The sequence below is a fragment of the Vanellus vanellus genome (genome assembly GCF_965231255.1).
Source record: "Vanellus vanellus genome assembly, chromosome: 4".
Taxonomy (NCBI): Eukaryota; Metazoa; Chordata; class Aves; order Charadriiformes; family Charadriidae; genus Vanellus; species Vanellus vanellus.
In genome coordinates this window covers 78,939,820-78,967,785 of record NC_138909.1, presented here as the reverse complement: position 1 = coordinate 78,967,785, position 27,966 = coordinate 78,939,820, and the positions used below count along the sequence as shown (strand labels likewise).

Below are 27,966 nucleotides of genomic sequence, written 5' to 3'. Positions count from 1 at the left end.
GAAAATGTGATGCTTTACCACCACTTTTTTTACCTCATATTACATTTTACATAAAACATACACATACAAAACTGATACTTACAACTTAAGCACAGAAAGCTAAACATGCATATATACTTCACATATCCATATATATCCATACATAGAAAAGTATGTATGTAAATTTTATATATATGGAATACAAATGCACATAAGCAGACATACTGGTAAGATATCTTGCTTAATTTGAGTTCAGCACCAACTAAACTACAATTTGTTCATGAAAATTTAAGCAAATTTGGGACCTTCTCTGCTCACTAAACAACACGTAAGAGTAAAGAAAAATCTCACAGAAGCAGCATACCTGTGTTCATTTTGACACTGGAGGATTTGCTATAAAAGTCTTCAGATTTCCTGCAGAAAATAAAACGATCTATTAATTTGCACAAGACAAGAACGTGTGGTACAAAATGGCAGCAGGACTTCTCGGAGGGGTGGAGAATCCCTGTGATACAAATGACAGTCCTATTTTAACACAGCTTTAATTAAATTGGTACTGCTTGTCCTTCCAAAGTTAAAGATGAGATGTCGCTTCCATTATAAGCTACTCTGTTTTCTAGGGTTTCGTATCTCTGTTGTAAACATTTGCTCTGGGATAAAACACTACTGATTGGCTTTTGGTCTCAAAACTCTAAACTAAAAATCACTGCCATACAGGAATGGGGAAATATTTTTAAAGGCTGCTCATAAGCTTTATTCACTCCTTTGTGCAAACAGAAAGTTATGAAGAGTAGGTCTCAGAATATTTTTTTAAGCAGCCAAAGTTACCAGCTCTTTTTCAACGGTTTGTAAGCAGGAGATGGGGCTGTTTTCATCCAGTGATTTAATGTGTCTCTACAAACGTCACTGACACTCATAATGTTGCGGACTGTATTGCCATGCACAGAATTAGGACACATGTTGTGGCATCCACAGGAATCCATTTCAAAACTCCCAATGGAGTCAATAGATAGGGAATCACATCACTGTACATCAACGTGCTATTTAAATGTAATAATTGGCACCAAAATCATGTCAAATGCAGACAAAGGTTTAATCTCTTCCGTTAGATATCCCGGGTCTATACAGTACTTACAAACAAACAAATAGTAAAACCCCACAAAACCAAACTACAGCTGTAGAAAAAGCATGACATCCTACATTAACAGGCGACTTTAACCTACTGATGGTATGCCGTAGGACAAACTGGATGATATTTCCCATCTACTGCCAGCGTTGTCACAGCTTTGTCTTACGATCAGGAGCTTTAATACCTCTTCTATTCGCACTCTTTTAGAGATATGAAGATATATGCAGAAAAGGTTGGCATGCTGCGTACCGGCCAATCTCAGCTGTATCGTTACGTATATGCTGCCCGCTATAATTTACTTTACTGATTGGGCAGAGACACTGGAAGTCAAAATACTGAGGGCTAAAAAAAGTCATTCTCCCTCTGAACTGTTCCCACATCAAGTTCAGGATAAAACAACGGGAAAAATCAGCATTTTTAATGCAATATAGCATCAAAGCATAAATTTAAAATATAAACTGTCCAACTACGCTGCAGTAAGTTGGAAGGTATGCACGAGGGACCCTTGTTGATAATGGGATACTCAAGATACCGATTAATACAAGTAAACAGAATATCGAAACAGACTTCCAGCTCAACTCAACAGGAACCCTGAATTAACTGTACCTCTGAGGGAACACACATATTGCTGTATTCTCTTGTGTTCATACCAAGGCCAGATTCTCCACTGCTTGAAAAACCTACTGTTTTTCAGAAATTATCTGAACTCTGTTGCCATTATTCAGGCAGTTTTGTGACAAAAAAGATGCACGTTGAACTTTTTGAGAACTACAAAAACAGATACGTGGCAGTGAATAAAGCTTTATTACATTCTTTTTACGCTGCAACTACCGGCAAACTACCTCTGAGAATTTCTAAAAGATCTTTTAAAAATTAAGGCAAATTCTATTTTATTCATTCTTTCATAAACTGTCTTTGACTGAAATTTCGGATTTCCATACCAGCTACGGAATATTCTTAAAACCTCAAATTCCTGCAGTGTTTCCAGGCTGCTAGAGGAGACACCGTTTTCAAGTCTTCTTTTAGCTTGGAACTGAATCACTGACGGTACCGCACGCAAGCTACGAAATGCAACATGATATTTATTTTCAGACCCAACAAGTACAGAACTCTTGGAACATTGCAGAGCCAAAATGACTTCTAGCAGGTGGCTTCGATGTATTTACATAAAGCGTGCTTAACTCTTGCTCAAGTTTTAACAGACAACGCTCAATTTTAGCTCTACGGCTTTGTCCTCCCGAGAGTTTTTCTATCTGAACAGCTTCGGCTGCATTGCTGACACTCAGCAAGGGACCGCATACAAATCACTAACATTTCCACATTAATCTCATTTTGCTGAGGAACAAATTAGTCTTGCATCCCTGACAAATAGGCATGCAAATAAGGCAATATAAATCGCACTCATGCAAACAGTAAGCCTTGCATTTAATACTGAAATTACTTGGAATTCTCTGCTTCAACGGAGATGAAGTAGCTTTCAAATACTTAATGATACTGGCAGTAGGATCCAAACGAATGCAATGAACGTAACAGCCATACGCCTGAAAGCGTTTTATTCAGAGTTGTTTCAAGCAGTCTTTAAGATCCTTACTTCAAGAAGGGGGGTGGGAGAGGAAGAGGGGAGCAAAGGGCTTTGTTTGCTTTGTCCTTCTGTTCCTACTTCAGTGCCTCCTGAAAACTGTTCTTTGTGAATGGGTTTGCGAGTAGCTCTAATACAGACCCCTGGCAGAGGCGAGATGAATGTTCCGCTGGAAGCATCAAACACTCTTCACTGCCAAAAAGGTGCCCAATGATCAGCTAAGATACTCAGCTCCTCCAAAGCCAACGCTGTGACGGAAGGAATGCCCGTAATTATTGCGCAGATGCAAAGCGCTACTGGAAGGCGTGAGTTTACAAAATCAGAGACTGCTTGAGCCACCTAGATCGGGCAGGTTTTCTACTAAGCTCCCACCTGATCTGACATGCTGAGGTAAAAGAACACCAAGTTTAACCACAGTAGCGTGCCCAACTTTCGCAGAGGGAGATGCAGGATTAATCTTCAGGGCGTTCTTCTACAGTTGGCTTCATCTGACAGAGGTAACACAGTAGGAACTCAATGACCGCGTGAATGCACACAAATGGGTCGGTCAGGTTGAATACAGTTGCAGTTACCATTGCTAGAGTTTCACTAAATACGGAATATATATTCCTGTGTTACTTCTTGAGAACTCCCTATATTTCTTGATAATGCTACAAAGATTACCTCAGCTCAGCAAGACTTTGCACGGAGAGAGGCTACTGAAAAGCCTTGTGGGAATCTCATCGACACCTGCTCTACATTCTCCAAGAGACCCTGATAGCTAGTTGTGATCGCTTCTTCTGTTCCAGATAAATCCTGAAGTGTGGGGTGCTGCAGGGAGCCATGCTGTCACCCCTTCTGTTCCACATTGATATGGAGCTATAAAAAGGGATAGTGAGAAGTCAAGAAAGGTTTCCCCACCCTCAGTTTATTCATGAATACAAGATGTGTGTCTTTACTGTTAGAGGTTTAGTTCCACTATTGATCAGATGTTAGAGCACCTACAGCCATAAGGTAGGAGCTCTAACATCCAACCAAACATACACCAAATCAATGTCAGTGCTCTGTGAATCAAAGCCTAAATGAGTAGTAACATGGTATTACCTGCTTGCACCTCAAAGAATGAAGTTAATCATTGTTAATAACCATAATCCATAACTATCTAAGGATAGAGACCATCAGAAGTTAGAATATCCTTTCCATGTAAAATTCTGGACAGAACTGAGAGGTAAAGGAAAGGAGATTTTTTTTTTCCTTTTGAAGTACATAGAGAAACTAAAAAAATTATCATTACATCTTTATTAATAACAATGTATTGCAAATTCCTAAATGCCACATAGGAGTATCAGATCAAAGGCATCCAAGCTCATGGATAACTTTGGGGGTCTTTCTGCCTCCTGCTCTGTAGCCGTGGAGTCTAAGACCCCCTTGAAATCCCAAGGCTTGCTAAGCTGCATAGCTAACCTGGGAGCAAACTCCAGAATGCCAGTTGCCTGCTTGCTTACAGAGGTTTTGAAAGGCTCTTGAAGAACAAGCTACCTTGTCTGATATGTTTTGAATCAGAACATACAGATTCTATTGCTGTTGCAAAACAAGCTGGCAGTTTCCATATAGATTGTGTCTGAAGATATTTTTGACCATTCTACTTAATATAGTCAGAGTATGAAAGAGGATCAAAGAGAAAGCAATTGTTATTACAACCCTCCTTCCCACCAGCCGCAGCCCCTACAGTTGTATTACAGGCATTCACTGTGCTGAGTATTGTAGGGTAAATTGTGAGTTTGATTGAATTGAATTGTTTTTCCCCAAGGTATTCAAGACAACTTTTATAAGGAGACAGAGATCAACCAGACGGTGTTAATGGACGACTGAACTTTTTCAACAGATTCTAAGTTACCTGTTAGAGGCTCCTTGCCATTTCACAAAATACATTACAAAAAGTAGGTTTAAAATGAAATATTCTGATACCGTATTTCTATTCATTTTAAAGCTAATTCTAGTATGTGCTCTTTATAGTTACCATCCTTTATAATGAATTCTACCCCAAGGACCTTCAGTGAGAGGAGCAATTGGCTTGCAATACAGAGTGCAGATGGATCAACAGCAGGATAGATGTGTGTGATCCGGAAAATGATAGATTTTCATTTTCTTAGGTAGACAGCAGTGCCCAGATATTTGGAGAGGACAGGAGCTTTCCAGATTTGCGTGAGGAGTGTCAGACTTGCATCAATGTTTGCCAGTTTCACAGTTTGAGCTAGAGACAGTAATCTACTTGAAAAAATATCTGCAAAATTAAGGAGCCAAATCAGCCTGTGATTTTACTCCAAGGATTGTTTATTCAGTTAGTTCAAACATGGCAGGTGATCCACAAACACGTATTTATTACCAGGCAGGATTTTATATTTGCATGTGGTAGGAAATTCTTTTAACCCAAATCATTAAGAGTCTGGAGAGCATTCCCGATCTCTGCAACACACTTTATATGCCAACTCATACATTCAGTGAAGGGGAGAAAAAAAAGTATGACACATTAGTTCTGGAAAATAGCAAAGCTGACTATTTTATTTCTCTCAGTATTTAAAAGAAAAATGATGTTTAGCTGTAGCAGGATGCCTATGGCAATGGGAAAGCAATGAGAGCTTGACAGACCGCAAAATGTTTAGATTGTGGCAACAGCGACCCATATGAAGAAATAACTGCCAAAGCTTCCTTGGGGGCAGAGGTCTCTCCAGCTGAGCCCCTAAGCAGAAGGAAGGCATATATGCAGGTGTATTGTTCATATGAAAAAAACATTTGGTGGAGCACAGGTAGATGGTGCTTACAGTAAAAAAATTAAGAAGGTTGCATGTCTTAATTTCATTAACACGCAACAACAAGACAACAAAATGGCAGGGAGCCTGCACTAAGATCCAACCCAGCAAGGCATACACTCAGCATACGCTTAAGCATATGCTTTATGTAGGCCCCAAAGACCTATTTCTATGTTTAATGTTAAACATAAGCATAAATACTGTTTGCCCCAGATCACATTGCCTCACCCAATAAGGACCTGAATACTCCAGTTCTAATTGAAGTGTTTTCAGATAGACAATCAAAGAAAAAAAACACAGGCAGACAACTGCCATGATAGTTTCTGTAATTTTAACTTTTAAATTCTGTTGACAGGATTGTGAAGACATCCTCATGTTAAGTGCAGTGTCATTGTACACGTGTTACTTAGGCACATCATCTGCAAATGCACTGATAAGGTCATTAAAAAATTGCAATGCCTGAATAATTTGTACATGGCCATAAACTACTGCTGGAATGCAATAGATATGTCACATCGTAGTCAGCAGCAGTAAGTGCATGATCAGGGAAACCTGTCCATACAAAAGCTCTGTTTAGTGGATGATCCGGGGAGACACAAAATGCTTGGAGTCATGTCTAGGCTGCAAAGAGCGTGAGTTGGTTTGACTGACTGGGAGAGGATGAGGAGATCTGTGTTTGCAGAGATTCTTCCAGAGGTAGGAGGGGGATGAGTAGGTACCCTGCTACAGCTGTCGAGAAATTTTGATTATAAGTGATAATTCTAGTAGAAAACAGGTGATTTCTGAGCAGTGTGGAAAGGCGGCAGCAGAACAGGCATGGAAGCATCCAGCTCTGGAGTCCCCAACAGAAGAAGGACATGGACCTGCTGGAGCGTGTCCAGAGGAGAGCCACGAGGATGATCCGAGGGCTGGAGCACCTCTCCTATGAGGAGAGCCTGAAAGAGTTGGGGCTGTTCAGCCTGGAGAAGAGAAGGCTCCGGGGAGATCTTATTGCGGCCTTCCAGTACCTAAAGGGGGCCTACAGGAGAGCTGGGGAAGGACTTTTTACTAGGGCATATAGCGATAGGATGACAGGGAATGGCTTTAAACTGGAAGAGGGCAGGTTCAGATTGAACATTAGGAAGAAGTTTTTCACTTTGAGGGTGGTAAGGCACTGGCACAGGTTGCCCAGAGAGGCTGTTGAGGCCCCATCCCTGGAGGTGTTCAAGGCCAGGCTGGAGGTGACCTTGGGCAACCTGGTCTAGTGGGAGGTGTCCCTGCCTATGGCAGGGGGGTTGGAAGGTGATGATCTTCAAGGTCCTTTCCAACCTAAACCATTCTACAGTTCTATGATAAGTTGAATTTATGATTTTTGTTGTGTTTGCCAAGTTGTAATTAGGAATAAAAATTTGAAGATATTGCAACTGCCTACAATATTACTAACAAAGTTAGATGGATACCTAACTTACGACATATCAGACACATAAGCCTACTTTCCTTTGCAAATAACAATACCAACATTGTTATTCAAGATCTTGTCTTGAAAAATCACAAGCAGTTCTAGTTCCCATAAGCAAGAGTTCAAAGAACATCAGGTACAGGAGAATCCATCACAGGAGCCCATCGCTGATCATTCTCTATAAACACATCAAGGGATTGGACATAACTGGAGGAAGTAAAGGAACAATGCTGGCACAAGAACTACTATTAAGAATTAATTTTATCTTAGATGCAAGTTGAAAATCACAAGGTAGTTTCTATTCATGACAGTCATTAAGGTCTGGAGCGCTTTTACCAGGAGTGCTGTGGTCAAACTTTGGAGCCTGAACTTGACCAGTGGCTGTCTGATGACAGCGGAATAAATCTGTTGACACAGGAACTTCTTTCCAGACCTTGGACTCTTTTCCTAATGTCATCTTCCTGAGAATACTATAAATGCAAGATTAAGAGAAACTGATATTACCTCCTTTTTTCCCTCTGTTTCTTCATGAAACAGAAAATTAACTAAAAATCTGAGGAGAGAGAAAAGCAAAGACATGTTTCGAAGCTGAAGGTTCCTTACAGCAATCTTTGTTATTGCATACAGCATCAGTAGAAAAAGCTCAAACACTTGTATTTAAATTGCTATCAACTTAAAAGTAAGTCTCTCCAGAGAAAAAACTTGAAGCTTAAAAATTCAGCATGATTTTTACGAGATATGTATTCTTTTGACTAGCTATGTACTGAAAAACAAACTTAAGTCAAACTTCTGCTCTTAGTTCTAAATAGGTACTTGCTGTCATCTCAAAATACCTCTCAGACGCTTCAATACCAGAACATTTTCCAAAAATGTAACTGCAAGTATAAGAGCATACCAAGAAAGCTGTTTAAGCTGACAACATTCTGTACATTTTACTGGTTATTTTTACAGCTGCAAAAGGAAGGAGGAGGACAAACTGCTGCTTTTATATTCTGCAACTCCTTAAAGCTCTACCATTAGAGAAACATTTATTAATAATTCCAGTCATGCTTATGGTGTTTGTGATTTTTTTCCATGATTTTTATTGCTTAAATATAAAGAAAAAAAAAAAGTCCCATTAACTGCTGACTGCAATTCGCATTTCTTACCCTTTTGTCCAAGAACCTACTACTGTTTTTAATAATATAAAATTGTAAATTTCTAGCTTTTACTGGCGATTATTTTCGTTCCCTGCTTTTGGCTTCCTGCTTTGCTGTTGTTTTACAGGAACTGCGCTTGTTCAAATCAACTCATTCTGTAGGCTGGAAATAATTTAAGATTACTGTATGAGAGCTTGTCCCTGACCTAGATATGCAGTAGATTAGTGTCCACAGACATAATTACAAAAACCCCCACCTTCAAGACAGAGTGCGTAAAATGCATTACACATCTTCTCAGTCCTTCTGAAAGTTCCCTTGTCGGGCAAACTTAGATGTTCCAGGTGGAGAAACGAGCCCCTGGCAGGTAGCCAGAGCCCATCCAGGAGATGGATGCTGGTGGCATGCATTTCCATATTACTTCACTTTGGGATGGGCAGCAAGGCAGTTCTGCTCTGGCACAGATGCTCAGGGAGAGATTTCAGCATCTGGAACCCCAGAAGATGACGGTGTTCATTGTGTCCGCTAGCTTAGTACTCCGGTATACACAACCTGCCCAGTTTTCTCCTTAGTGGAACAGGGAACTAGGCAGCACTAGCAATAACTCCAGCTTTCCACATCACTCTTTGGAAATGTAGAAAGTAGCGACAGAAAAGCAGCCTGATTAGGAAGTGCCAATTGTCGCACCATGATGAAGTATGTATCTTTTAGTAAATACAATATTCAGCATTGGTACCCAGAATTCACCTTACTGTCAATCTTTTAGACATTCTTTGAAATTTTACCCCATATTTTTATTTCCCACAAGACCCAAATGGAATAGGCATTATCCAACTATTTCTCCATCTTTCTCAAGACATGAGCTACAAGTATCATTACAGCTACGTTCCTGAGAAATACATCATTTGAGGGTTAAATTTGGGTTCTTTAGCCTTCAGTAACCACCAAAGACATTAGGAACGTAAGCCAGATTTAGTTTCATCACTTATTTCCAGAACTTTGCAAATTACTGGTCACTTAAATACTTTGAGTATTAGGAAATTTTCCACGTTTATACAGTATGACAAACAATGCATTCCTGCTCCTTTCTACTAGATATTTGAGACTAAACATGCATAAATCTTCACCTAAATAGAATTCCTTCCAATAGTTTGGTTTTTTCTCATGTGTCAGTACCACTCCCAATAGAATCAGTGGGAACAGCGTTCATTCATGAAAGAAAAATCCTGTTCTGTTCCCTTCCAGTGGTTTTCTCTTAAATGCAAAAATATGCTTCCCTGAACTACAGTGAGGTCACGTTACATCTAGCTAACGGAGTCACCCCAATGCGTGGGGTGACACATGGCTCCTTAATATATATTCTTAGTAAGTACGCTGAAGCAGCAGTATTTGGTTTTGAACTTTTTGTAACATGCTCATAAAGACAAAAAGAATACCTATAACTTCAAATATTAACTAAGAAAATATTCACTGGAACATTTTAATCCTTATTATTTTCTGAGGTAGAAATTTGATGGAATGACACAGGGAACATTTCAGTACTTAAACAATCAGCTTTGCAAGCTTGCATCTGCATCTTTTGCTGATATTATATTTTGCCCTTTCCCAAGGGGCACAATCACCAATTTTCATTGCAAACAGCTTCACTCCCCTCCTCCATAAAATACACATCAAAATAACCTAACTTCTACTGTTTACAACACTAGTACGCGCACTGTACTGTCACCTGGTTTCATACCTAATGAAGTCCAACATTCCTCAATGTTATATACAACAAAAAAGCTACAATTATTCCTAATATAAATAGCCAAAGAACTACTAACCATTATAATTGGGAGCACAATTAAGTTCATGTAATTAAGCACTGTTAATATTAGCTACCTGTACCTGCTAACTGAATTTCAAAAGTTCTACAGGTTTGGTTAGTTTTTAAAAATTGCATGCTTATCTTTGTCTCTTCCCCTCAATTCTTAATTGTGCATCAGCACATTTAAGATTTCTGCTACTGAGCAAGTCAGAAACAGTATAACATTAAAACTCACAAAGGTTACGCAGAGTAGTATAGGAAAAAATAGGAGAGAAGGCATACAAAAAGGCTCAATCTTCACAGAAATGTAGGGGGAAAACAAATAATTTTCAAATTGGGGAAAAAAACAATAGTATTCGACAGAAACAGCTGGAAAGAGAAAAAGCAAGCACATGAAAAACCTGAATGACACTGCCTGCTATCTGAGGGGCTGACAAATGACTCAAAGGCAAATGCGAATCTACAAAGCACCTCGGAACACACTTAAGAACACGAAGGAAAAAATGTAACAGTTCTTTTCCATAAGCCTTTCAAGCAATTGCACCTTGAAATTATATTAAATTGCCAATGCATTTTATTAAAATGTATTGCAGATTTCCATTACTGACAGCCAGTTATCTGGCAATTTTAATTCCAAAGTAGACTGCTCTAGCATTCTTGGTTCTGATCATGAAGCAGGAGTCACTGAAATAACCTGGAAATCTTGAGGATCTTGAAAAAAAAATAAATCAGGCTTTGAAAAGGAAATGGAATCTGCCTATACAGCGGGAGAGCGACTATCAGGCCCTTGGCTGATGGTTATCAAATACTGGTGCTGAAAACCACTCACGGGAAAAGGTCCCATCTTCTCAGAACTGTCCAATGAACCACTAAGCCAAAAGATCAGGAAAACAAAGGATATTTATGTTCCCATTTGCTGCAAGTTAATACCTGTTTGTGGAGGGGGTTTCACGAAATGGGTGCACTATTAAACCTATTAAACTTACGCCATTCTCATGGCTTCACATGCCAATCAAATCTACTCTATACCTAAAAGAATCAGCATTGGCCTCGCTTATTTTTATGAATTTTAACCCCGTCCCTGTCATTTTAACTTGTCAGTGACATTTCAAGGACAGAACTGAACTATTTTTTCATGCTGTCTTACGTGCTCCGAGGCTTCTTTAGGCCAGGTGCCATATGGTATAGCAGCTTATCCCCTGTAAGACGGCATTAACCTGTGTTTCCTACACCTGGCTCTGCCATTGATTTTCGACTGATCATTTCACCTTTGTAGGTTCAGCTTTCTCTTACCCTCCTTTGTCGCTTTTGGAGAGGGACAGTCTCTGCTCAGCTCTTTCCACAGACATACCAGGACGGGACCCCAGTCTCTGCTAAGACGTAGCCTTTCCTCAGTGGCTGGAGGCTGCTTTGTACTAATACCAATAAACATCGATTCCTCATATCTCAGTTCTTTTACTTTTACTTTTTCTTTTTTCTTTTTCTTTTACTCAGTTCTGTTACTTTTTCATTTTAGATTACAAACTCTTGGGAAAGAAGACTAATTTAGATCTGTCTCTGTATGCCTATAGAGTAATGGGATGCTGGTCCTTGATTACAGGTCCTTATGTACTGTGACAGCATATATAATGAGGCAGAGTAAAAAATACCATAGCAAACAATGTTCAAAAAATACTATAGCAAACAAAGATCAGCCAAACCAAGAGACACCGTTTAACCAGAGAACATACGTTCCAAATATTTGCAATGGTAGTCAAGAAAATAACAAAGAAAACTAGTAAATTACAGACAGATTTTTTCAAAAATGTTGATTAAATCCAAAGGAAATGTCAGAATTTTCAATATACCTGCCCACCATTTGGATCACTGGATAAACAGCAGCTGCTAAGAATATCAGCTGCTAAGAGAAGACATTAACAAGCTGGTAATAAAAATCACTGCAAAATTCCACAACCACAAAACTGTGCCAACTTTTATTGTTTATAACAAAGTTTTATTTCAATTTTTTAAACTAGTATTTCCCAAGATTATTACTATTACAATTATTTAGATAAGAATTCTTCTAACCATTACCTATACAGTATATGGGTTCTGCTATAGAAATTGTTATCCATATAACCATACAACTGTTATCTATTAGGATTTATAAAGATTGTATTTTCTGCCTGCAAGTAGCATTCAATTCTGTAAGAGCCAAATTTACAATTACCAGATTTTACTTTAGTAATCAGAGGACTGATTTCCCCTCTCTCAGTTTTCTTAAGGAATTACAGATAATATATTCTTACTGATGGGGTAGAATACTACATCATTTGGTTAGATATGTTAATCACTAATCATGCTATTTCATTACCCCTTGCTCAGTTCACACTTTCATATGCATTTATTGGAACATATTACTCCAATATCTGATTTTCCAGTTTGGGGATAAAGCATTACCATGTGACTCTCACTCTTGTTATTCTTCCTGCTCCTAAACTAGAAAGAAATCAGTCAACACAGTGGTTCAGCATTCCAGACAGTGAAGGTCAGAGACAAGATCATCCTTTATCAACACAACACTGCTTCTTCTCAGTTCTGATTGTATAATAACGGTAAGTTGAATAATAGCTAAATCTGTGAGCCATATCATATATTCATAATAACATCAAGAACATTTAAATGGAATTATCATTCAGCTCAAGGAGGACATAACTGCACTGACCACACACATTCTGCAAAATTAAAAGACTTGTCTCTAAGGAATACTTGGGCTTTTTTGGGGGTGTTTTTTTTTTTTTTTTTAGAACCTAGTATAACCCTAAGTATTTCTTACTGAGAAAATATGCTCAGGGAAAAGACAGACAGAAAGTGCCTACGCATGTACATACATACCCACGTGCCCATATCTTCCACATGCAACCTCCACATACATCTAACCTTTAATAAACTATAATTAAAGAATTGTAATGGTGTCACATAAAACTTTTGATGGCTTAAAAAACCCCCCCGCAATTAATTTGCCTGTGTACAGAAAGAATGATGTTCTTCCAGTAAGGAGCTATGCCATGTTCGTCCATTATCCAGAATGTGGCCTTGACCCTTATTTATAACTGTTAGCTTTCCGTGCTCTTCTCCAATAAAGCACAACGCCCACTGCCACAGGAGCCAGGCAGCAGGGCACACACTAGCACGAGTATTCACTCTCCTACTTCATTCCCTAGTACCAGCACAAACTGGGTCAGCAAATGGAAGAAGGATCCTGAAGTGTCTACAACTGGCTCCATTCCTTACCCAAACCTACTCCCGCATCCCATGAGGAGATCCAGCTTGTGCTCTAGATGAGTCCATGGATTCATTGGCATTTCACAGAATCATAGAATGGTTAGTTGGAAGGGACCTTAAACATCACTGAGTTCCACCCTCTCTGCCATGGGCAGGGACACCTCCCACCAGCCCAGGTTGCTCAAAGTCCCATCCAGCCTGGCCTTGAACACCTCCAGGGATGGGGCAGCCACAGCTTCTCTGGGCAACCTGCGCCAGGGGCTCACCACCCTCACAGTAAAGAATTTCTTCCTAATACTTAATCTAAATCTCCACTCTTTCAGTTTAAAACCGTTCTTCCACATCCTATCGCTACACTCCCTGATCAAGAGTCCCTCCCCAGCTTTCCCGTAGCCCCTTTAGGTACTGGAAGGGGCTCTAAGGTCTCCCCGGAGCCTTCTCTTCTCCAGGCTGAACAACCCCAACTCTCTCAGCCTGTCCTCACAGCAGAGGGGCTCCAGCCCTTGGAGCATCTTCATGGCCCTCCTCTGGACTCACTCCTACCCACAGTCTTCACACCGCTGATGTATCTCTTTCTCATGTCCCCTTCTAGATTTTCTTTCCTTCTGAAAGGAAGGAGAAATACTGGAGTCTTATTCTCTGGCACCACAGGGACACCTGCATCACTTTTCTAGAGTCACCAGACGAATCTCTGCCTGTTCAGCTAAGGGAGTTAGGCAGCCACAGTAAGCTTTCTGTGCCCAGCCCCAGACTCCCTCCTAGCCAGTCTTACCTTTGTCTGTTTAACTCACTTAAATCCCAGTTTTCCTCCCACCACCCTCCAAACCAAACTCCTCCTTCCCCTGCCAGAGGCAATTTGTCACAGTCTACCGCTCTTATTCCCGCAGTCATCGAGCGAGGCAGCCTTTTCCTCTGCAAAGATCAGTCTACAGTGGGTCTGAAAGAATAGTCAGCACCATCACCTTATTTTCAGCTTGCTCTAGCATTCGTTGCAGTAGCGACTACATGAATAGTCCCACTCATTCCCTATACTTCTCCCGGCACTCAGAAGCAGTCAAGTACTCGATTCTAGTTTTCCCTTCACGTGCAATGGTAATGGATCATCTTTTGGACAGATCATCAGTCTGCTTTTGCCAAATCTCTACCAAGTACCTGTAAACAGATTTTGCAGCAGCGCGCAATTTTTATAACAGGAGGTAAAAGTCACATTCCTAACAAAGCTGTTTTAAAGTCTACACCGGTATTCCACTCACCGAGCCCTAACGTTGCTGAACTATAGGTGACCAGTATTTTTAATGTGAACAAAATGATGACATTGTAGAATCATGACCTCTCGCTTTTGACAAGAAACTTGAAACAAGATCTTAAAACAGGAAATGCTGAATGACTTCATTCATAATAGGTACTATGAGTCCACTCCAGCTAGGTTAGAGAGTTCAATAATGCAGTTCTAAACAAAACGCTTGAATATTTTGAAGTTTTAAGACAAGGTTTGTTTCATTAGTATCCTGATATGTTGCCTGTTTTGCTTTCTAAATCACCTAGTGAAATTTTGCCAAGTATATGTCCCCAGGAGTGCAGACACCGATAGGAATCCTTAATTGCCTGAGTGGGTTCAGTACTGGTCCCAAATGAAATGTTACTTGGAGGTTATCAGATTAGCTTAACCGTACCTGCAGCAGTTCCAACGCTGCCACAAGTGCTATTCAGGGCTCATTGTTCTGCGCCGTAAGCGTCACTCAACTAATTCACGGCGTGCTAGCACACGAGATGGGATCTGTTTCATGAAAATGTGTAGATCAGTTACATGCCTTGCTGTAATACCAGCTATTCAACCTCATCAAGTGCAGTGTGAATAACAAAAAGAGGATAGATGACATAATGGAGCATCACAGAGTATTTTCCTTCATGAACTACCCCTCAGTTTACTTAATGTAATTATGAAAATTATGTTCTCGGCTTAATCTGGTGTATGTAATATTTTAATGCTATTTTTACAGCATTAGGCTTTTTTATTATTTTTTTTTTTATTGGCAACAGTAAGCGCCATTCCCTCAGCAGATGTTCTCAGTTCCCACACACTTAATTATAGTTTTATAACTACAGTCACCTACCATACAGTGCACTGCAGTGTGTCATTTTAAAAGCCACTGTTACTTGCTCATTAAATTCCTCTACTACTTGGAGCACAAGTGACTTCAACTGTATGTCACCCACACTCTCGTGACAAGGACACATGTATTTCACATGAATGTGTACAAGCGAACATGGTGGCACACTGATTTCGTTTAGGAATGTTCAGAAAAAGAAAATATCATTAAGGTAAATGACATTGCATGATTTGAATAAATATACTGGTTGTTAAGTGGCATAACAAGTTACAGTAATTTTTCCTCTGAAGAGCTATTTCAATTAGCTTGAAAAATGGAAACTTAACTGCAAAAAAAAAATCTCATTATCATCAGACTAGAGAGACTGAAAAAGATGGGTAAGTTTGTTACCTTTCTGTTGCTTTCACCCCCAACCGTATGAAAATCCGAAATTTTAACCAGGATTCAGACCTTCCTTGTACTGATCAGTGATGGGAACAGTGTCTGCTTCAATACTGTCATGACAGCCTGTCACATCCTTTCAGCTTAGCCGTAAGGAAAATCATGAGATTTTTGTCAGGCATAATTGTCAGGGTGCTCTGGCAGTTCTCAGTTTGCACAGCAGCTTTCTGGGGTGCTTCCCAGTACTCCAAAATTACAAAGGCTCTGACGCTGAAGCAGCAGCCCAGCCACCCTCACAACGGAGTACAGCATCTTTAGTTACCGTTTCCAGATTTTTCTGCAGACAGAAGAGTAATGCCAAGATCTGCAGAGATAATTCATAAATTTTTTATTAGCTTGCAAATGGTGGTCCTAAATAGGAGACTGGTAAATCTTTAAACATTTTTTTTTAAAATTATGAGGTTTTAGGCATGAAAATACGGTAACTGGGGACCTCAGCAGTAAGTTCTACTTCTGCTTTTTTATGATTTTTATATTTAATAGTCTGGCTTATAGCAACATTATTTAGGACTTTGTTATTCCAAAAATACATTTTTTAGCTTTATTTGCATTTAAAAATGCACATGAAACAGTAAGACAGATCTGTATGACAGATGGATAGAGAAGTAAGCTTCTCCTTTATTAATGGACCAAATCAATCACTCAACATTTAAAGGACCAACATTAAACCAGATCAGAGGAATTTAGAGTAACTTAAGTTATCGATACCTAAACTTTCTGAAGGAAAGGGAAGAGTGTTTAAAACCACACTGTACTTACTTCTAAAAATACATCTTTTTCCTCCAGTAAAGAAATTATGCTAACTAGTCTTGAAGTTTCCCAAAGTCATGAAATGGCTATCTGTGAAAAGCTGTCAAATCAATAAAGTTAATGAACTGAACACACAATTGCTTTTTCATTCCTTACACCAGTCGCTGGTGCTGCTTACTAAACACAGTATACAAGAACCCAGAAACCTAAAAAAAAGGAGTTTTTAAAATGTAAAAATCTATTTGAATATCTCCACAAAGCTGTCACCTTACAATTAGTCCCAGGTGATGTAAATACTTCATCTGAAGATCAGTAGCATTTGAGGTACTAAGATGTTCTTTCCCGTATTTAAATAAAACTGAATCAGAGCACTCTGAACCCAAAACCAAGCTAATTCTGAAAGTCCATGCAAAAGCAAAGCACAGTATGTCAGAATCAAGTTGCTTTTGAAAGGAAATTTTTTACCAAGACAGATTAATGTTCTGCTTTCTTTTTCAAATAATTAAAAATGAACTCATCTACTTTTTGAGAAACTAGCAGTTTTAGAGAATAAATGATCTGTATTATCGCTGATGCATGTCTAGTTGTTTCTTCCTATTCTTTCTGAAATTCTCTACTTCCCTTTTTTCAGTGCTATAATCCTCTTTGTGCTCAGTTTTCACCGATGCCTCTAACCCCACTCTGTCTCACTTTCCTGACACCTTATCCTCATTTCTGAAGACTGACCTCAGATAATTTTTCTCCTCTCCACTTGCTCTAAGTACCATCAGTGGCAGGAGTTCAGCAGTTCCTAAATAAGGTCCTTTCATCTCAAAGCTGTGGCTGTGAACATCTCAGTGCTTTCTGGTATTTTGGCTATAATTTCATCCCATTCTGCCCTACCCCTTGGAAGCCTCCCTCTCTTACTCAAAATCCCTTTCTTAAGCACCACCTCTGTTGCTAAAGAATGGATGCTTCTTGTTTGTCAGATTATTTCTAATGAAAACTATGTGTATCTCTCTCGTAAAGTTGATGAGGCCAGAATTACCATCCAAAACTGTTTTATAGAAAAATGCTGTTTTATAGAAAAATTATTGTAAAAAAGAGTAGCAATTCTGGAATCTGTTTTTGTGCATAAGTTGCAAAATTGTTGAGAGGTCCTGTTTTGACCCTTTTTTTTGGTTTGATTTTTAAGCTACTCTAAGCTTTTATTTAGAAATGTTAGTTTACAGCAAATTGTCTCAGAAGAGCAAGACAAACTAAGTGTTTGAAAAAAAACTATCTTAACCTGCTCTTTCCATTCACAGAAATTCGACATCGACATTCAGGTTTTGGCTTGCTGAGGAAGTCAGCAAGACTTCCTGAAGTTTCAAAACAACTCCTGTAAAGCAAGGTAACAATTTCCCATGGAACTTTACTCGGCTTTGCAGCTTTGCCCTGTGATTCACCTCGATTTAAATACAGATACAGCAACAGTCCCGTGCCTTCAAGCGTGTTTTAATGTGCGGCATTAGTTACCTTGAAGAAACCACAAGGCAAACACCAGATTTATGTGAAGATAAGCTTGGTATTTCTCTCCTACCCACTTCTGCTCTATACCTCTTATTTATAATAATTTCCACCTCCTTGAAACCAGCTGCTTTAAATTGGGTTTTATGTTCATACTTAATTTTTAAGGACCATGTACACTGCTTCCACCTATGGTATATAGTTTTGAATTTGGTATTTTTCTGATATAGCACAGTAATCTAATTTAACTCATTAGTTGCTTGGGGAAGGGATGTTTCCTTTCTATGCATTTTCTGACTAATTTGTAAGTGTCTGTCACACTGTTTTTCAGCGTAATTATTTTATTATTTCTTACTAAAGAGACAGGCGTGCCCACTACTTCAAAGAATAATGCAAAACTGACTGTCTCAACACAACCACTACAATGAAAGAAGTTCAAGAGTAAATCATTCTTGCTAGAAATTTTTATATGATATGGTAAGCCACAAAACAGTGAGCATTCTGAAAACCAACACTGTCACTCTGAATTAAAGAAGAAAAAAAGAGGGGAAAACATGCATTCTTGGTTTGCTTTGACAACTTCCATCATGTTTGATCCATTAGTCATCTTGTAAAAGCAAACAACACTGCTTCATAAAATTCTTACTGTGGTGTAAAGCCTCAGTATTTTAAAACATTTATTCCATCTTATTAAAGACATTAGAATATGCATCAGAGAAAGAGAATAATACTTCCATCTTTTGCAATTGTTCAAAAACTTATTATGGTGGTAAAGAAATCTACTCTGCAACCAAATATATATATTGTCAAACTTTTGTGTTATACACAAACATTTTGTGTCCTAAATTGGACCACAGATGTGTAAAAATATGAAAAGTGGGTAAAAGCTGAGCAGAGGATAATAATTTATTCCAAATTTACGTAAACTATAAGTACACATTTGAAAATGAAACCATCACCAGCTATTAAAAATGACTGTCCAGATGCAAAACCTGCTACAAGAAGCTCCTAAGTTACTGGTAATTGGAAGTTCAGGGGAAATAATGGGGAAAGGATCACTTCAACCCTGTCTTATGCCTACCTAAAATGCTCGCTTCTAGACAGTCACAGACATGGTGTGTGATTAGATGGAATTGAGCCAAAGCACCAGTATTCTCGTTCTGCACACATTGATGCATTGTGGCTGCCCCATCCCTGGAGGTGTTCAAGGCCAGGCTGGATGGGACTTGGAGCAACCTGGTCTAGTGGGAGGTGTCCCTGCCCATGGCAGGGAGGGTGGAACTCGGTGATCTTTAAGGTCCCTTCCAACTCTAGCCATTCTATGATTCTGTGATGCTTGTTTGGAGTTACATCCTACACCTTCCTCACAACAAAAAGGCTGGAAAATTTGGCATTTCCATTTCACCCTTCAGCATTCTAAGATGGAAGCAACCATTGCACTGCAGCGACAGCAGATGATGAATTTGGTTTTATGCTTTTATTGGGGTGGGGGAAAGGGTGCCTTTGGAAGTCTAAGTTTTCGAGTCTTTCTCAGTGGTCTCCCCCTTTGTGTTTCCATTTTAAACGTCTCTTGATCCTAGGTGAAATACAGCTGCAGGACAGATCCCCTTGATAGTCTCACGTTTTGACTCAATAGACACAATTGACTCAATTGACACAATTGACTCACATAGCTTCAGCAAAAGGATCATGCATATTGAATACACGCGTATTGCCCTTGAAAAGATGCAGCAGAGAACCTGAGAAACTTAGGATTCTCTCCTTTGTAGCAAGTAAATGAAGGCAACAACAGCCAAGACTACCTAGAACCTATGATAATGTGAAGCAGGCACTCTCAAGAATGACCGCTCCATAAAATGCTCTCCAGTGATCAGGTTAGCAAATTTACTGTACATCCTCAGCTTTCAGAAAGTGAACCAGTCAGTCAATCAATTAAAAAAACAAACAAAACAAAACAAAGGGCACAAAATCAAGTTTTACATAAATTGTTTTAATGAAAACAGTCTTTATGTAAACAACCCCTTCCCCTTCCTAACGCTAACATTTATTTGGCACCAGTTCAAGATGTTTGGATTTATTATTCATTCTCCCAGTAAGAAAGCCTGAAATTCTCACAACAAAAGTCCCATTCAGGAACACTCCATTGCTAGACACAGTAGTAGATGTGGTTCCACCCCTTGCGGATGTCTAAGGAAAGCCATAAGCTGGATCTGTGCTCTAGTGCAGGACTGCTCTGTACTGTGTTCAGCGGAGTGACATCAGCATAAACAACAAGTCGAGTGGAAGATAAGGCCTTACGAATATATCATCGGTGAATTACTAACTAAGGCCATGCCATCAAATAAACACTGAATTTTTTATGAAGTGCACAAACTCTAAACCAGCAGATGCTTCTGGATATTAAGCGAAGCAGAACTGTAGGTTTCTGCTCCCTTGTGCCCTTGGCACTCCTGTTTTATATTGACCATCCTACTGTCTCTCATGGCCTCAGTACTGGCAGGCAAACGCAATTCCTCCTTCTGCTCCATCCAGCGCCTTTAGAGACTGGATGATTTGCTTCAGTTCAGTAGATTTTAGAAGTACCGATACCAGGTGAAGCTATGAACAAGTTAACGAACAAGACAGACACAAATATATACCTCAGTCACATCCTTCATCACAATTAAGCGGCTGCAGAAGTCAGCTGTTATGTACCCCGTTTCTAGTGACTATCAGGCAAACCTCTTATAAATGCCTGCACTTGGACAAAAGCTGCCCATGCATGCTTAAAAACCCCTTGATTTCCATAAGCATATAGAACTAAACGCTGCATGTTAGATTCCTCCAAGGAGAAGCCTTGCGCTTAGTGTAAGCATGCAGCACCGAGTCCTCTATTTTTCTGCTAAAAAAGTAAGGAAACTGTGCTTGAACTGGATGGCCTCAAAGGTTTTGCACAAGCGTAGTGTATCAGCCTCATTCAAAAGGCTTAAATGCTTAAATGAATTGGGAGTAAAATGTGAGGCATCAGAGTTAATAAATTCCTATTTGGATAACATTAAGAGAGAGTCCCACCCCAAACTAAAATGAACCATTTTCTTTCATACTCCTATAAATTTTTTTCTTTGTCCTCTTGTAACAGCTCTTGTCTCTGTCTTCTACTCTTAGACATACTGAAGAATGCAAATACTTCCTGCTATTTCCTCAGCTGTTATGAACCAGTACAGTCCAACTGAGGTCAATGGTCCCCCCTTTACTCTAGTTTCGGATCCAACCCCTTAATCATCGCGCATTCATTAAAAAAATGTTTTGGACAAAAAAGCCCTGTGTAAATAGACATTACATGCCATAGAATTTCTTTCACCACTTATGACACTGAAAATAATCCAGGCTTTCTTGGGTTTGGTGTTTTTTTGTTGTTGTTGTTTTTTTTTTTTTTTTTTTTTTAATTTAAGCCTTAAGAGACTACAGAAATACAAACTACTCCTACTCATTAATAAGTCACTGACGAGTACCCACTGAACTACATGGCTACATGTAATGTTCTTGGGTAAATCACTATTTGTAGTGGCCCGTCAACATTAATGGAGAACAATATATATTGTTGTATTACCATATAGCAAATAGGAGCTCATAGAATAACTATTATGATACAAAGTTCTACAATTCTGCCTATAGAGAGCAGATACAGGATGTATGTGCTGTATTTTGAATGCTGCTGTACGAGGACTTGCTTGCAGAAGCACCACAAAGTAGATGCAAGCTGTTCACTGGCTCTAAAATAATTTGTGGATTTTGCAATTTCAGCTAATTCCCAATTTTGGTTTGTGATAAATACCCTTATAAGAAGGGACCAGCATTTATCTTGAATTCTCATACACAGAGCATGCTCAGTGACTCAATACAAGTTCTATATTCATTTTTATGCAAAAGTCTCCAAAGTATCGCTTTATGAAATTCAAGTGAACTCTGTCAACAATGCTGCAACTATCAGAAAGCAATTTTGTCACCTTTTTTCCCCTGTGCATCAATTAAATTTGTGGCATAGTTTACAAGAACAAAGTACATTGTACACACCAATGATTATCAAATCCATGCAAATTACTTACGCTGGTTTAATTTTTTCCCATTACAGAAGTACTATTTCCATACTGCCAAGTGTATCTAACGGTTTCCCAGCTTCACAACACGAACACAGCCTGATTCTGAGGCAAAGCATTTTTGTTTGTGCTATCTCAAAGCAACAAAACCTGTCACTCTTTTTTCTCCACTAAATATATAATTCCACAATTAAGAGTTTACATTCTAAAAGATGAAACAATGTCATTTTAAACTTAAAGCGGTGAGCATGAGTAAGGCTCCCACATTGCTGCTCTTCATCAACTTCTGTGCTCTTAAAACCTAACCAGAGCAGCTTATTTTAAGAACCTGACCTGTACTTTTAATACACAAATTCATGCTTTTTAAGAGCTAACCATTATCAGCATATCTATAAATTTGAACCAGGTCTTGAGGACTTCACTGGTATATACATTATTTTACTGAAGTGACCAAGATTGATCTTCTCACCTGTCACATAAACATCACGACACGCGCAAGTAAACAGCACTTCCCCCCCCAAGCGTTGTTCCAAGACATGGGCGGATGAAGAACCCCCCTCCACTGATCTCAATCTCTTATCCGTGAGAATTTGTCTACTACACAGGAGCCGATAAGCTATTTAAGAAAGTTGCTATGTCAAAAAGCCTTATAACATCTACCAAGCTAGACGACTCCAAGAAACTTGAGATGTAGAGAGTCACAGACAAGCAGTCCTACCTTTGCCAAAACGATACTTTTGAAAATTTTCTTACAAAAACTTACGCACCACAGGCCTTTGCGTTTGTAATTCATCCCCACAGTGGCGAGAAGGTTATCAAACCAGTTGCTTCTCTCTCCAAGAATGCTAGGCGAACGCAAACCTAAAGTATTGTGACCTGCCTCACTCCCAATGCCTCTCAGCTAACTATGTTTAGCGACTATTTCATTTCACACGGTTTTGCATGCATGACTCATACACGAAGAGGATGGGCATTAACACCGATAAGTCACCCTGTTTCCAGCCACGACTATTTGGCTGCTGCAGAACGTTTTGCAAGCCGCCGTCCCCACACGGAGCAGATTTCCTTGAAGTACGACAGCAGGAAACAAATCTGGGTGTAGCTGGACAGGCGCTCATTGTTTTGAGCTTCCACTAGATGCAGAGTTAGCGAGTCGTTCGGAGGTCAGAGCCGTCCCAGAGTCCCGCCAGCTGAGCCGTGCTACTCCGTTGCGTGTTTGATTCATCTCTGCAGCTCTTGTAGCTGTTTCCAGGCAGACAGACATGGGAAGTGTTTAATACCAGAGCAGGCAGGCAGTGGTTTTATAAGAGTCATTTTCTTTGCCTTGCTTTTGATGAGACTTTTTAAAAGGCGTTTGAGAGGAGCCTGGAAAATTCTTCCCAGGGGAAAAAAAAGTGGTAATTTTGAGACACGAACTAACTCACAGTAGCCGCAAGGGACAACGTGGAGCACACACTAATGAACTTTTCACTGTATTAATTTAGACTGCTAAGGCTTCCTTTAAACAAATCACCTAATAAAGGATCTCAGAGTGAACTAACCATATGGTTTTAGGTACTGGACTGCACCTTAGGGTACCTGGACCCATTTCTCAACGTGAGAACAAAGAATCACTATGGACTCTGGCAAACTGGAATTTTGTTAAATGTATGAAACCAAATACTCTGCAAGGGAGCAAGAAAAAATGCTTGCCAGAAATTTTGTATTGAACTTTCTGGAATTTTATGTACTTTTGGCACAAAAAGGCAGGTTACCAGTCTTAAAAGTTTGGCTCTTTATTCAAAAATAAACATTCCTTGAAACTAAGTGCAGCTGGGTTTTATGGATCATTAGGCATCTTGGCAATAGTACCAAACAAATTCAAGTTCACGGAGGTCACCAGACTTGGGAAGTTGCTATTACATTGGAGGGACCCCTCAAATGCTGGAGGAATAGGCTGATATGAACCTCATGAAATTCAACACAGAATCCTGCACCAGGGATGAAATAACTCCATGCAGCATGTCCTCCATCTGGGAACCATGGTGGACATCAAGCTGAACATAAGTTGGCTGCATACTTTTAGAGCAATGAGGGGTACCTGCATATGAGCTACATGAGCAAGAGCATCACAAGCAGGCCAAGAGAGGCGGTCATTTCCCTCGTATCATGTCCTGGTGAGGCCACACCTGCAGTACTCCATCTATTTTTGACCACCCCAGTAGTCAATGGATACTGAAAAATGAGCGAGTCCAGGGGAGCCTGGACTAACAGGCTCAGGGCATGGAGCACACAACACGTGCAGAAAGGCTGAGGGAGCGGTGGATGTTCAGCCTGGAAAAGAGAAAGCCTAGGGGATCTAACTGCTGTCTTTAATCACTTAAAGAAGAGCTAGAAGGAACACAAGAGCCAGATTTCTTCTTGGAAAGGCCAGTGAAAGGACAAGGTGAAACAGACATTGCAATACAGGGGATTATGAACCTTGTGCTTGGAAAAGTGAGCTTCACAAGAGAAGTGAAGCAGGGGAATGGGGCCAGCCAGGCAGTCTCCAGCCCTAGGGATAGTCAAAGCTCAGTCACACGAAGTCTTGTGCAACCAGATCCAACTTCAAGATTAGCCATGCTTTGTGCAGGAGATTAAACTACATGATCTCCAGAGGTACCGCATGAGCTAATTTATTCTGTGATTGATACGATTCTCTTCACGGTTCTAGTGAAATATGCTACTACTGTTGGGTGTTTCACCTTTTATTAAGACATTGAGTCCAAACAGAATTTAACCTTATTAAATACACAGAAGGAAGCCCATTAAAATACAATGATGAAATATTTTTGCTGTTTTTCTTACCTTAATTTTATATGCATGATTATAAGAACATCAGCAAGTACCCCTGCTCTAAGTGTATAGGTCAGTTTAATTATACTTCAGCTCTCTTCACAGAGAAAAACCTTTTGAAAAAAACCTTGACTCCCCTAGCCATTAAGTGAACTTAACTGACATCTTCTGAGTAGTCTTTTGAAATCATGGGAATTGGGGAGATCTGGAAAGTTCCAGAGCTTCAGGTTCCAATAGCATTACTCCGCATATCAAGAGAAAATATGCAGCGTTAAAAGCAAGGGTGGCTCTTTTGCTTTGTATTAAAAAAAAACCAACCAACCAACCAAACAAACAAACAAAAAACCCAAAAGAAAGAAAAAAGGTGGCAGGAGAGGAGGGAGTGGCATAAAATGACCTCAGCTTTAGAATATAACTTCCAAGTTTCATCTACAATAAACTGTACTGGGATCTGTTTATAGTATGTTGACACAAAATTTTAATATGCATAAGCTCATTTTTGGCATGAGCTTAAGTCTACTGTAGATGGTGATTTTTTTTTTCGTTAGAGCTGTTTTTGCATTAACCAACAAAAGTTCCTACCAACATGTCCATGAAAAATCACGATGCAAAATAATCAAAATCTATGATTACATACTATCTTTTTGATAAATGATTACTGGCCTCTGCCACTGTATACAATCCTACCTGGACTAATCGGAGCATTATAGGAATTTTAGTATTCCAGCCTTTCTGACAGAAGGCCATACAGACATATCCTGTCAGAGTAAATTCAGAAAGATTCCCATTCTCCCCTGTAAAGGTAAACAAATACATTGGCTTACACAGTGTGAAATAGCTTTTAAACTCACGATCAACAGCTATAGCTAATTTATTACCTGCCAAAGCTCCCACATTGTGTAAACAGCTCACAGTGCAGGCAGTAACACAGGCAAATGGCCAGGGATATAACAACTGTCCTAGCTAGCTTTTCACTATACATTTTCACTGGGCATTTGTGACAAAAGGAGCTTCGCTGATTTTTGACAGTGACTATTTTCTCAATGTATTTATGTAAGTAGCAAAAAACTGAAAAAAATCAAATCCACCCACAAATTGGTAGCTGAAAACAGATGCAAGACTTGAGTCAAGGCAAAACATGACTACAAGACAGGCCTGAAGTTCTCTTCATGTCAGCGAACACATCTAAAGCACTTCCTAATTACGAAGCTAATTTTGTCTGTTTTTGCCTGTTTTTAATGGGTAGGAAGTCACATTTTTTCAACCTGCTAAAACAACGCTTCAATTAAGGTTAAGGGAAGACTAAACACATCGCAAGTTATCACGTATATTTGAAAGCAGCAAAGACAGAAATAGGTAGTTTAACTATTTTTCCTTTTTCTCAGTAGAACTGTCAAATGCTTTAACTCACAATTCCTTTACCCACCAGCTGGGATCAGTTTGCTCATTGATGTCTGACCTAATTTGTATTTTTTTTCATGGGACCTATTTGCAGCCGTATGTTCAGCCTTTACATTTGCATCCTTCTCTTGTGACTAAGGTTCTCTCTTTCCTAAGAGAGAAAAAAATTAACATCCAAAGGCCATCCCAAATCTTCCTGACATCTCTATTTTTACATCTATACCTAGCTATCTAAAAGTTGGTGGGAAAGGCAATTACTGCAAGGAACTGCATTCCAAGATGTTAAAATGATAGATACATATATTAATTTGTGTCTTATAATTCAGAGTTACACAAGTACCTGCCTGGGATTTTCAAAAGCTCATACACAGTGACATGAAGGATAGACACCTTTTGAACATCCCATTGTGTGGCTATCTGCACCTTTAGGTAATTACATATCTTGAAATAGTAGTCCCTGTGCATTTATTGCATTTCAGAAGAAACTTTTGTGAAACCTGAAATATAACACCGGATACCATCAGTAATTCTCCAAAGTTTTATTCTGTTCTTGGGCTGTCTTCTGAATTGGTCTCCCTAACAAGCAGGAACCCGCACTTGACAAATGCGCACCGATACCTGTGCAGGGCTGTGCGTGCGGCTGAAAGCATCCGCTGTTGGCCATTCCCTCTGCAAGGACCAGGACCTCCAAAGTCCAGAGACTGTCTTTCTGATTCCCCAACTTTAAAAGGCAGCCCAAGGGGAACAGTACTATGACTGTACCTTGCCATTCTTGTACTGGCCAGAGACAGGAGAATCACATGTCTTTGCTAGATCCAACTTGCAACAGCTATTTGGCTGAGAACCCATACAACACCACTTCACATGTATGTCATTTTTCTCTTCCAGTCCTTACTAAACCTTGAGAAGCAAGTTTAGTTTCCAACCTACAATTCTGCTGAATGTACTTTGAGATCCATTGTTGTTCCTTAATCTGGAGGTGCTTTCCCCCGCAAAAAATAAAAGCTATTATTTCAGTAAGCATGCTACACATGCAGCAGAAAGGCTATATGTTAAGAGCCAAAACTTATTTCACACCATTCTCTCCATTGCCATTACCATCTCACAACCACGCAAGGCTTATAGCAGAACATTTTCACCTGTGCTCACTATCTTTCTCTCATTCCCTTCATAACCAAGCTACAGCTAAGTCTTTACATTTCTTCCTTCATTATGCTGACCAAGAATAATAGATTATTTCAACATTCTCATAAGCAGCCTGTACCCCCTACACTGAGCCTCTCTGACTTTCCTGAAATTCACTATTCTTCTTTCGGTCCTATCTAAATTTCATGGTAAAAGTACCCGAGTAATCACTCCTTTGGTTGCATTCCAATTCTGATGGAAAAATGTGCAAACTCCTCTTTAACTATTTATCTAGTTCTACTAACTCACACTGATGTTACCAGTCACAGTGATGACAACATTTTAGTCCATTTAACAGCCTCTTTCACAGTGACTGATGTTTTGCCTGTGCTGTTTTGTTTTGGTTTTTCCCCACCTAACGCAACCCAGCTGTGTTTTCCGAGCAGCCCCCATTGAGGGGCATACCAGAGTGGACAGTGTTCTCGCACAGCTGAGCCCAATAAGGTTCTGGGGGAGAACTGAGATGCCCAGAAATCTTATCTTAAGAAAAAAGAATGTTTGGAACCTCCTGGTACTGGTGACACATGCCTGGGACTGTAGTTATTAACTAACCAGATGTAGGTCTAACATAGTGCAATT

The 27,966-nt window shown here is 39.6% G+C and overlaps 1 protein-coding gene across 1 annotated transcript in view; it reads right to left on the bottom strand.

Annotated features, from left to right (window-relative positions):
* SORBS2 (sorbin and SH3 domain containing 2) overlaps positions 1-22,864 on the bottom strand; it is a gene marked incomplete at its 5' end in the record, with an annotated part of 110,571 nt that extends 87,707 nt beyond the window's left edge. The window contains 2 exons of the mRNA XM_082482010.1: positions 344-393; positions 22,755-22,864. Of these exons, the coding sequence (XP_082338136.1) occupies positions 344-393; positions 22,755-22,780 (76 nt within the window). The remainder of the gene's footprint in view (positions 1-343; positions 394-22,754) is intronic.
* Between the last annotated feature and the right edge of the window lie 5,102 nt (positions 22,865-27,966).